This window comes from Mytilus edulis, chromosome 4, assembly GCF_963676685.1.
Source record: "Mytilus edulis chromosome 4, xbMytEdul2.2, whole genome shotgun sequence".
In the NCBI taxonomy this organism is placed as follows: Eukaryota; Metazoa; Mollusca; class Bivalvia; order Mytilida; family Mytilidae; genus Mytilus; species Mytilus edulis.
Window position 1 is genome coordinate 70,833,803 of NC_092347.1, and position 12,363 is coordinate 70,846,165.

The 12,363-nt window shown below is 30.7% G+C and overlaps 1 protein-coding gene across 1 annotated transcript; it reads right to left on the minus strand.

Moving 5' to 3' along the window:
* Window positions 1-5,723: 5,723 nt before the first annotated feature.
* LOC139520433 (sulfotransferase 1A1-like) lies at window positions 5,724-11,582 on the minus strand. The gene is made up of 4 exons (XM_071313035.1): window positions 11,387-11,582; window positions 8,292-8,446; window positions 6,121-6,441; window positions 5,724-5,827 (listed from the first exon to the last, which is right to left on the minus strand). The coding sequence occupies exons 1-4, from the start codon at window positions 11,431-11,433 to the stop codon at window positions 5,772-5,774; spliced, it is 579 nt and encodes a 192-aa protein (XP_071169136.1). The 5' UTR covers window positions 11,434-11,582; the 3' UTR covers window positions 5,724-5,771.
* Between the last annotated feature and the right edge of the window lie 781 nt (window positions 11,583-12,363).

The window sequence follows — 12,363 nt, forward strand, 5'->3', positions numbered from 1 at the left end:
ATTATTAATAATCTTAACAATCAATAGAGAACAATACCAAATTAAACATAAAGAAGAAACAATGATTTCCATAAACATTTTGTTTGAAAAGTTAAAGTAAAATGATGAAGTTAAAAAAATGAATTACAATTTTTATTAGAATAAAACAAGATAAAATATATAATTAAGCCAATTAACTATAAAATTGATAGAGATGTCGTAAACTGTTCTTGAGATAGAAATGTCAAGATACATGCTGAGCAACAAGAAAGAACTTTCAAAAATTTTGTAGACAAGAAAATTTATTTTCAGAAACTGTTATAAAAGTGTCATTAGAGATCGTTCTCCTGACAGTGTCTTACATTTTTTTTAAGAAGGTTAGAATTGATAAATATTGTTTGTTTGTTTATTTCCGGAAAATAGAATAAACAAAATGGACTTTTAAGAAAATATATAACTGCATTATCCATTTTCCAAAGCTGTAAATTGAAAACTATCAAAATCTTAATGTGCAAGCTTTAAAAAAAATCAATCGTTAACACACAGAGACGTATAAATGACATCAAAACCACTATGACACTACATTTCTCAATATATAAATAATGAAAACGAAGAAACATGCATTTTGAAAAGTTTAAAGTTTGCAGATTTATTCGTCATAAATAAACTTTACATTGTATCCTTTCATTTCTTTATCATAAAATTGATCAAATTGTTCGCTCTGATATACTGTAAACCAGTTTTTCCAGTCACCAATAATACCTAAAAATATAGATGATTGTACATGGAGTTAGTTTTAACATGTGGCCTACTGATAAACATTTATTTCGATGCACTTACCCGAAGAACTTTCAGCCATCATTAAGAGACATATCAGCAAAGAGTTTTATGCATTTGAATAATAATGATTTTATGGTACAGTTGTATTTGTTCCATGTATCTTTTTGTCTAGTACAAGTAAAGCTTTAAATGAAAAACATGAGAATTTCAATCTTTAATCGAATTGATTAAACAATTCATGATGACAAAGGGAAAACACCCAAGATACGATTATGACAAACATTCAGGTGTTTAGTTAGATTATTGGAGTCACGGTGCAAGGTGTCAACTAATATCAACATATCACATCTAGCATTAAAAAAATTGCTTTTCGTCGCCAGTAAACAACTGCCTAAACGATGATCAAACCCTTAAATACCGATGAGTATTCATCAAACACAGTCCTATCATTTCTTAATAGTTAAAATTAAGAAAACCAACAGACATAAACATAAAGTATCATAAATAAAACTTCATGTTTCTTTTAAAATCATTCATTATAAATACTTTTAAACTGTACCACAATATACAACTACGCATCAACAGTTTATTGTTTACGAAATGTACAGCGTATTTTACCAGTCTTTTCTTTAAACTAGCATATATACATCTCAACTCAATGGCAACTTAGCTTGTCTTTAAACCAGTTTATCATATAACATGTTCTCTTCCTAAAACGCATAAAGTATTTTATATTTAACGATAAACACCAAGTCTCTCATCAAGCAATCTTTATTGATTTTGAATTACTACTACAATACTATGTATCATATGCTACCATGGTTTCCCAAAAGATGATATAAACGAAGTATAATTTGATTTTAGCGTCAGGTAATTTCAATATATAATTCAACATAAAACATAACATAATCAATCACACTTAAGGTATTAATTGAAGATGACCAATGTAATATTTTCTGCCATTATTGCAGAGGATGTATATATATTTGACTTGTCATGCATTATTTGTATACTAAATAATCTAAATTACCCCTTAAAGTAATAAAACAGTTTAGGCTCATTTGAGTCAGTATGCGAAATTGATTTTTCATAGGCGGTAATGATAAAGTTTTCTTCAGCAGCACATACCATATCGTAAACTTGGATATGCATGATGACTCATTTCGAAGCTGAGACATTTTCACTTTTGCTGTTTAATTATCGGGGTATGTAAATTAGCAAATCCCTAAAAATGCTTTCGTGATGCGGATCCTGATTGTAAAAAAAATTACATTTTTCCAGACAATAAGATCTTTAAAAATTTAAGAAATCAAAAGTTTTCACACATTTATTTTATGGTTTTTCTACTTTTCAAAATCAGCAAAAATAGTTAAACTCAGTCATTTTTTAAACAAAGAAACATGTCCAATATCACTAAACAGTGATTTTAATGTATACGTACAATTTTTGTGTTCCTCAAGTTGAGGTGCATGAAGATGTAATACCGACAAATCATAGTACGTCACATCCGGATGATTACGAAAATAAGTCAAACAAGAATGTTTCCACAGTACACGGATGCCCCACTCGCACTATCATTTTCTATGTTTAGTGGACCATGAAATTGGACTAAATTCTCTAATTTGGCATTAAAATTAGAATGATCTTATCAAAGGGAACATGTATACTAAGTTTCAAGTTGATTGGACTTCTACTTTATCAAAAACTACCTTGACCAAAAACTTTAACCTGAAATTTGCACTATCATTTTCTATGTTCAGTGAACCGTAAAATTGGGGTCAAAACTATAAATTGGCATTTAAATTAGAAAGATCATATCATAGGGCACATGTATACTAAGTTTCAAGTTGATTGGACTTCAACTTCATCAAAAACTACCTTGACCAAAAACTTTAACCTGAAATTTGCACTATCATTTTCTATGTTCAGTGAACCGTAAAATTGGGGTCAAAACTATAATTTGGCATTTAAATTAGAAGATCGTATCATAGGGCACATGTATACTAAGTTTCAAGTTGATTGGACTTCAAATTCATCAAAAACTACCTTGACCAAAAACTTTAACCTGAAGCGGGACAGACGGACGAACGAACGAACAGACAGACAGACAGACAGACAGACAGACGGACGGACGAACGGACGCACAGACCAGAAAACATAATGCCCCTCTACTATCGTAGGTGGGGCATAAAAATATATTCCCTTTAATTTGACAGTTTTAGGTAACAAATCCTAAATTTGATTGCAGTGAAACATTTCTGGATCATAAACATATCTCATAAGTATTTCAAAGCACCATTATTTTTTTATTTGGGATTTCTATGGGATATTTTTGAATATTGGTGTTACGTGATTACTTAAGCTTGTACACAGGATAAAAAAAATCTGATTTGTTAACTCCCAGAGATGATCATCTTCTTCTATGCAATGTATTTTTTTTCAATAGTATTGTACAGGATAAAACTTTACTCATGCCCAGTATTACTTCATTTGAAACACAGATAAATACTGCACATTGTTTTGAAAATTGCAAAATTGAAAATTAACAAAGACTAATAGCGGAAATAAACGGTGATATCACACATTAAAGGGATATTGACCCATTTACATGTAGACCGCAACCATATCAATTACTCTTCCATTATTTTATGTTTCTAGTTATTCTACTGGCCGAATAAAATATAATAAATCTGTTATTTTGCATTAGTTTATACATAAGCAAAATGTTACCAGTAAAATTGATCTGTATTTAAAAGTGATAATTTTATGTTTTATTTATATTGTATAAATTTGAAAGTCGGTAAAAAGAAAATCGTTTTCATAGACATTTTCCATGTCCCTTTCCAGAGTCAGAAGTCTGTAGTTCAATATTTTTAGTATTTTGTGATAGATAAGGCTGTTAGTTCTTTCGTACAATTTGTTTAACATTGACCATGTTGGGGCCTTTTAGCATAAATATTAAAAGAATCCTTTTACAAATCATATTGTTGCGATTGGTATTCTACACGTACGTCCACTTGTATTTTTGTCCATCTGATGAGTTAAGTTTTTTTCAACTGTTTTTTTTTATAGTTCGTTCTTATGTTGTACTGTTATACCACTGTCCCAGGTTAGGGGAGGGTTGGTATCCCACTAACATGTTTAACCCCGCCACATTATTTATGTATGTGCCTGTCCCAAGTCAGGAGCCTGTAATTCAGTGGTTGTCGTTTGTTTATGTGCTACATATTTGTTTTTCGTTCATTGTTTTTTACATAAATAAGGCCATTAGTTTTCTCGTTTGAATTGTTTTACATTGTCTTATCGGGGCCTTTTATAGCTGAATATGCGGTATGGGCTTTGCTCATTGTGAATAGTTGTCTCATTGGCATTCATACCACATCTTCTTTTTTATACAGACTAAATATTCACCTCGCCTTCTCGTTCATTATTGTTTTTTATTATTCATTCCATTCATCTAGCAAATATCATTTTGTTAATATCTGGTTTTCGATTACTACTATTTTAGCAAGATATTTTTCTCTTTTGTGGCTATGTTTGAAGGAAACTTGCATACGTTCTAAAATTAAGAATTATCTATTGTTACAATATAAATACCAGTATATACACTTGCCTTTACGCCATAATGTAGAATTTCCCTCAGGATCCAAGTCTCGGGATTCGTCAATTTTATTATCTTTCAAATTATCAAACGCGCACTTGTCGAATATGTCTTTGATTAACTCATCAGAAATATTTACGTCTAGGAAATTCGCCATTTTCCTCCCTGTTTGGATAGGAATCTGTAGAATAAATTACTTACATTTAAGTATTGTATGTTGCAAGAATGAAACTGAGACAATTATAACACAGAGACAAAAGAATGAAACTTTAAATAACTGAAAACCAGAAGGCTTCAGCTATGAGTTAAACCCAAGTAAAGCTATAAATGAACCGGAATAGATTTTTAACAGTGGACGCAGATGTCATGCTGATATAAACAATATCAACCACTAACTATATTTTACGAAAGCTTCTTTAGTTAGTAAACGAATAAGTCTTGTATATGAAACATTTATGGTCCTGTTTGTTAATCGTTTAAGTTTTCTTCATGTAACCAGCAAACCTCCCTTACATAAATCGTAATAAAACCTTTTTGTTTATTGTATCAACTGGGAGTCATATACTCTATATGCACGTTTTCTTGAATTATTGATTCATAACGATAGAAAATAACAATCGCATGGGAAATTGTAATGTATTATTTGTCGGATAATTTTTAATGAGTCAATATCGATGTAAAGATTGAGTCAAGGTACAAATATGGACATAAGCTATCACTAGTTTCCTTTAAGATATCAACAAATGATGCATTATAGACAACAAACTCCGGTAATATGATATCGTATGCAAAGCTGATGGTTTCAATAGAGATGACATATAAAACACCTGGTCAATCAGAAATATAAAAAATATAGAAAATGAGCCATACGACTATAGAGTGTGGGTTTTCTCATTGTTGAAGGCCGTATGGGTTTGTACAATTGCCTACATTCACTTTATTAGCATTTTGGTTTATAGTTATGTAAATGGCAAACATATCCAAATCTTCTTATTTTTTCATATAAATTATGTTATAAATTAAAAACTTGGGTTGAATAAGAGTAATTTTTACAAGATATTATCTGACAAGTAAATAATAAAAAAAAACAACCTCGAGGAAATTTCAGAACAGAAAGTCAATAATCAAAAGGCAAAATCAAAAGTTCAAACACATCAAACAAATGGATAACAACTGTCATATTCTTAACCTGGTACAGGCATTTTCTTCTGTAGATAAAGGTGGCTAAACATGGTTTTATAGCTAGCTAAACCTCCCTCTTGTTTGACAGTCACTCAAAATCCAACGATGTGTGAACTAAACGAACAGACATGATAGGTAAAAATGGCAAAAATAAGAGAACAGCAGTCTGAAAGGCACTTACCAATTTCAAGTCCTCAAACGTGACGGATAGAACATTGGCTGTCTTGTTCTATATTGCCTTCTCAAATTCTCTGGTAAAGTAAAACCATCCGCCATACAAATCATCTACAACAAATGAGAAAAATACGTCATACTTTATGAAGCAGTTTCTGCCAGTTTTGCCAGCAGTACCTTGTACGTGTATATATATATTCATCCCTGACAACCTTTCAACTATATTGACTGTTTGTCTCGTCATTATTACAAACGGTCTTAGTTTTTTAAAAGAGTTTAGTCGATCCCTTAAAAGTGAACTATTAAATTGAGAAAAAAAAAAGGATTTTCCGTTTTGAATATTGGTTAAGATTATTTAATCCATTACAAATTTGAATGACGATTATGTAAAAGATTTAACATACCCTTGAGTATAAAATTGTCGAAAAATTCATTCCATGTCCACACAGGAACTCCCTCCTTTCCCTGAAGAAAGACATACAGTGATACAGCCCTATCTTTGGGATTCCTGTTTAGATATATGATCTTGTTTCTATTTTCGATGATCTTCTTTGGAAGAAAACTAAGCGGTAAGTGAGTATGAAAAAGTCTCGGATCATTCTCTTCTTCCAAGTCGTCCCAATCTGTTTGACATTCGAAGTTAAACTTGGCCAATACACCAAACGTATTATACTCTGTTGTCTGGTGTAAAAGCATTGAAATAATTTCGTGAGCCCAGTGTGTACCTTAAAAGAAAGCAGGAAAAATAAATGTTAAGAATTCATTACTTCTTCTTAATGTACAAAATATCTACAAATGTTGATTCAGAATCTTTGGCTAAAATGACTATGCTAACACTATAAAATTAATTGTTAGCGCAGACCAACATTTGCATCTGTAAACATTTTTAACGAATAGCATGCCCTAGATATATCAATTTCAAAACGTTGAATATTTCTTAAAATTAAGAACTTATAGGGGTTTAACTGTACGTTTCACTGCAAAGGAAGTAAAAAAATTCAAAGTTTTGAACATTTTTCTAGAAGTTCCCGTTGTGTAATAATCAAGTAAACCTTTATAAATGGCAAGGACAATGGAGAGATAATAGATATCTGACAACAATAAAGGTAGGACAAGTTATAACATTTTCTAAGTATCTGATACGTTCATATATACGCATCTATGGAGATATGTGTCATTTAATACCCTGCTTCGGAGTATTACTCGATGAACTATTTTCAAAAAATGGCGGGGATCAAAGTTTGTTACCAGAACTTATTAAAATGCATGTTTATAATATGTTTGAACGCCTAGCTTAATTATCGGGCCATAGTGATTATTTCGTTTGTTTCAATGTTGTCCAATAATCCCAATTTCCATTCTCAATATAAAGCCTTGAGTAGTAAATATTGGCTTGATCCAATATAATCCCATTTTCTATTTGATGCATGCGCAAATGAAACAATAAATTGCTCTGTACGCATTTTATCCCTGTACTCTTACATTTGACATTTATGCAGTTATAGTGTAATAGGTAGGGGATTGATGCATGCAGTGCTAGCAATGCTTTTTCTTAAGCAAGTTTTTAAATAAAGGTTTCTGTTAAAACAATTACAAATAGAACTCATTCATGTACATCTTCTAATCTTTCAGTGATTTTAACTACGATTTAAGAACTTACACCTTTTGTAATAAAATATATGAAAATAGTGGAATTAACTTTTTGAAGTGTAAAAATTGCAATGAATGTTTTAGATAAATAACGTGCTCTTGATGGTTCTTTTGAATCTATTGGCAGTATACTGCTTAATACTTTATACTACACCTCTCTACAATCTTATCAAACTAAAGCGTGCCTGTTTAACTAGATGGTCGTTTTGTAAATCTGAATGCGAAGTTATTTAAAGCCTTCTTCTCTAATGATAATTGTTATTATGGTAAGCATACTTACTAGAGGTGTGATGAGATGATTGGTGCTGGTTATTTTCTCCTTGATAATATGTTTGTAATTTTCGGCAATATACATTATCGAGAGGTTGTAAGTATTCTAATGGGCATCAATTGTGCCCCTTTGATACCAGACGTGTTCTTAAATTGTTTTGAATCACAGTTTATGACCAAACCCAGAAAAGATCCATTTTCATCGCATTTAAATGATAAATTCAACAAAACTAACTTTTATCTAGAGGATAATTTTTTCGAAAATTTTATAAACATACTTCCGAAATTTCCCAAAGTATTTTACCTTAAATAAAACAAATGTAAACGGTAATAACTGTCCTTTTCTAGATTTAACTATTTCAACTTTACACTGGATACTCTTCACTATAATTTACAACCAATTGTACGATTTTTTGTTCCCAATTGTTAATTTTCTTATGGTGCATATATACCACATCTCGTTCGCTATGGCCATGCCTGTTGGGATGTTTTTTTTGTCTCTTTTGTCGTAAATTTTAGTATGGAGTTTCCCTTTAGAAATTGAAATGTCTAAATCTAGAAAAGGACAACTTCTGCTGTTTATGTTAGAATTTAGTTAAACACTTAATTTATAGTGTTTGTTATCTTTACTTAAACATTTATTAATTTTCCAAACCTGATTTCATGGATGAACACAGTATTACATCTGTTTCTCTTGAATTAAAGTTTTCTATTGACTGAATTACTTTTGCTCCGTCTTGTTTTATTGCAGGTGTAGATAGTATTGTTATTTTTCCATATCGGTAAAATGGATAAACTGCAATAGGGTTTCTGCAAAGAAAGTGCTTAAAGTATAGTATCTTCAGAGCATGTAATAGTATGAAAACTTGACTTAAATTTGAAATGCAAATATTTGAATTTTGATCATTATCAACATCATCATCAAGAGAAGTCAACAAATTACCAGCTAGAATCGTAGTTAACTTTAGGAATCAACTAGTTCGGTAAGCAGCACATGTAAATAAGTTTATACCTATCATTTCAAACATACCGGACCCTTTTTTCATGTATTTTCGTCAATTTTATATGATAAACTAACCATGGTTCCTCCGTATATACGTCAAATGAAACTGTGAGCTAAGTTTGGTCCACATTGACAATCTAGAAGGTTGTATTGGCACGAAAAGAAATTAAATCGTAGAAAATTGACAACACCACGACTACAAATGATTGTTGGTTACTTAACGTCCAAGAACAACAATGTATCAAACAAATAACCAAAAGATAAAGAATAAAGCAGAACGAATTTCATCAAAATGAGGAGGTGACGTCAGGTTCTACAAGAAGGGTAAACAGTCGCGAATATAATCACGTGTAATAAGATACACTCGGTGATGAAAAAACCAAGGAAGATACATTCAGTGATGTGTTACAACCAAGGAAAGGAGGAAGAAATCGTAACAACAACAACTTATTTTGTACACCAAATTGTGATGGAGAATGCAAAAGACTTCAACTGAGTCATTATAAACCCTTGGTTCCTTTGGTTATTTTTTTTTTTTGGTTAATTTTCAATTATTAGATGGAAATTTGTTCGACTTTGAAATATTGTGAATTGAAACAGCGAACTGACAATCTTTAAAGGGGGACATTGCTGTAAAATTCATGGTCACTTATTTGATAAAAATTCTTATGTTTGATTTATAACATACAAAACCGTACACCCACATTACAATTATTTTGATATATCAGTTACCAAAGCATGTACTCGGCAAAAACAGATCAGAATTTTGTATTTGAATCAAGACGCCATCCAATGAACTATATAAAATGACCTCCAAGGATTGATAAAGGTTTAAAAATAAATACGTTATCGCTTATACCTGTATAAGAAAGATATTTTATTGATCTTTCAGCGATATGGTTTACATTTGTTTCACTTTCAATGTTGACATTTTTTTCATTTTGGTGGCTTAACACGACCAATACATGTGCAACCGATCTGTTGGGTTAAATAGAGTGTCTCATATCTACGGATTTAACGAGATTGATATATTTACTTACAAATGTAGATTTCATCGTCGATGGTTCCTTGCTTATTTTGACAAAATGGAACTAAATTGATTGCGAAAAGTGAACATTTATTTCATTATGCCACGTTTTTTTATGATTGAAACAAAAAAAATCATATTCTAATTTGTTTCTTATTTCGTAGCTTATTCTCCTTTAAAAATACATGACACGAAATATATTTACTTGTATTAATATTATTGACCCCAAGATTTAGTAACGGTCAAGTGATTGTTAACACATGCTTGTGTTTATAATGAGCACATGATTTGAGTTTATGTCACATGGTTTTAAGTGTATATGCAACACATTAGATTCGTGTAAACATGATTAAGTATTAAGGGTTCGTTGAATACTTTGAAGTTGCTCGAAGTTTGTCTACCAGTTAATGTAGTAGAAGCTAGTAATGATGTTTACCAACCTGTTAATGTTGGTATACTATTATATAGATATATATTAATATGTATTGTTTTCCCTTTTGTAGATAGATATTGTTGATTGTATGTATACTTTATATGCTGGTTGTTTTTTGCATGCCTCAATTTAGGAAATGAATATATTAAGATTTGTGTGGACCCTTTGGCAAAGATGATTGTTTTTTTCAACAAAAATTACTTCAAGTCCTGACAATCCTGTGTATTTGCCAAAAAAAAAAAAAGGCATCAAGGTACTCAGTTTAAGTTTGTAACCCGGATTTGTTTTCTCCCAATCGGTTTATGACTTTCGAACAGCGGTATACTACTATTGGATTTATCTATTTTATGTTTTAGAAGATTAACAGGATTTTGCAGTGGACGCTTTTCTCATTCCTCCAGAAGTTGCTAAAGTAAACTTAGTTGGGAAAGAGGTTTTAGAACCTCCCATCAAGTTATAATTGAAGGGTCTTTCCATTGAGGGACCAGACAATAATCAGTGATTTAAACTATGTGCACGAGCCTGTACTTGAGTGGACAATACCAAGTAAAATTTACCAAACTTTTTTTATTCTAACATCTTCTACGACAAAAAAAGTGCACTGCAAAATCAAGTTAATCTTTTTTAAAACATACATTGCACTTAAATTTTAAATTCTAGGGCGTGATATGCAGATTTTTTTCTTCCAAAAAAAACTGTATGGATTGCACAATTTACCGAAATGCTGCTACATATTAAGACACACATATCATATGCATGTATGTTTTGTTTATTAACTAACTTATATTCGTAAAAGCTTGTCGAATTAGAATATAAATTTTATAAATTACATTTCGTCAATGGCATGTACATAATTTTCCACATTAAAATACATACATATAAAAATAAGGAGATGTGGTATGATTGCCAATGCGTAAGCTATCCACCAAAGTTCAATGAAGTGGACTTTAAGCAAGTATAGGCAACCCTACGGCCGTCAATAATGTGAAAACCGATACAGTTTAGTAGGCTTTAAAATGAATCGGTATTGATAGTATGATACAATTGAATTGAAAATACTAAATAACCTTGTTTATAACAAATAATTTACGAATGTATATTTATTCATATTTTGTTATGTCATAACTCATTGCAGCATTAAAAAAACATATATATGTCGATTAGCAACAGAAAGCTTGAAGAAATACCACGTTCTTTGAATTGTCAATCATTTTAAAACACCTTTATGTAATATTTTGCACACTTTATGCTCCAATTAGATAGAAATGAAGAAATGTTTATACTTACCTAGTTTCTTGTTGAGGACACGATTCATTAACATTTGATGTAGCCATCGTTATCTCTTTGTGGAACGAATCGAACGAAATGTTCCCTCCTTGTTTGACTTTCAATGATAATATTTTCTTAAATAGTTGCACACACTTATATTGTAGTACATGTGTAACCCATATCTCCTCCTAAGTGGTAAAATTGAAGGTCACATGCACCTTGATTCACATGAAGCTAAATTCCAATAACATTACCAATGTTAAAACATTAATCAATCAAAAAAAAAAAAAACCATTAAATTGAGATTAATAAATAACTTTGTTTATAAGAAATAATTTACGAATGTACATTTATTCAAGTTTTTTTTATGTCATAAATCATTGTAGCATAAAAACACCAAAGAATGTAACTTAACATTTACATGTCTATTAGCAACAGAAAGGTCGAAGAAAATTAGGTTTAATTGAAAGTCACATGAACATGGATTTACATGGAGTTAAATACCAATTACATTACTTATGTTTTGAGCTTGTTTTGACAAGCAAGACTTACTTCTTTTAACAAATTTGTTATTTCAAAATTTTGCTTTGATTAAAAAATGAAATAAAAAAGACTCATATTTTATTTATTTTTCTCTCAATTATACCTAATGCCTCTTAAACAAAAATTCCGTTAACGAATAATAAATTATGTAAGAAGCCATTGAATATGATTTGATTAGGGATAGGTTAAACTTTATACATATGACACTTGATTTAAATGAAACGAGAGTATTACTGTTATTTATTGATATTCATTGGTATTTGGCATCAAGTGTTAAAGTTGTGCGTTATAGCGAAGGAAATAAATCGTTCTAGCAAATCAATTTTCGGTTATTCCATTCAAAATATCTGAACTCTGTGAGAGGCCATGGAAATATAAAATAGTCATGGAAAACATTGCTCATCGAGAACATTTTGATCCTATAGGTTAAAAAAATGTCATTCCGTTTTCAA

Coding starts and splice junctions, on each gene's coding strand:
- LOC139520433 (XM_071313035.1), bottom strand. CDS start 11,433: ATGGCTACATCAAATGTTAATGAATCGTGTCCTCAACAAGAAACTAG. Junction 6,442..8,291: donor GTGTTCATCCATGAAATCAG/GTTTGGAAAATT, acceptor CTTTCTTTTAAG/GTACACACTGGGCTCACGAA. Junction 5,828..6,120: donor CGACAATTTTATACTCAAGG/GTATGTTAAATC, acceptor CATTTGTTGTAG/ATGATTTGTATGGCGGATGG.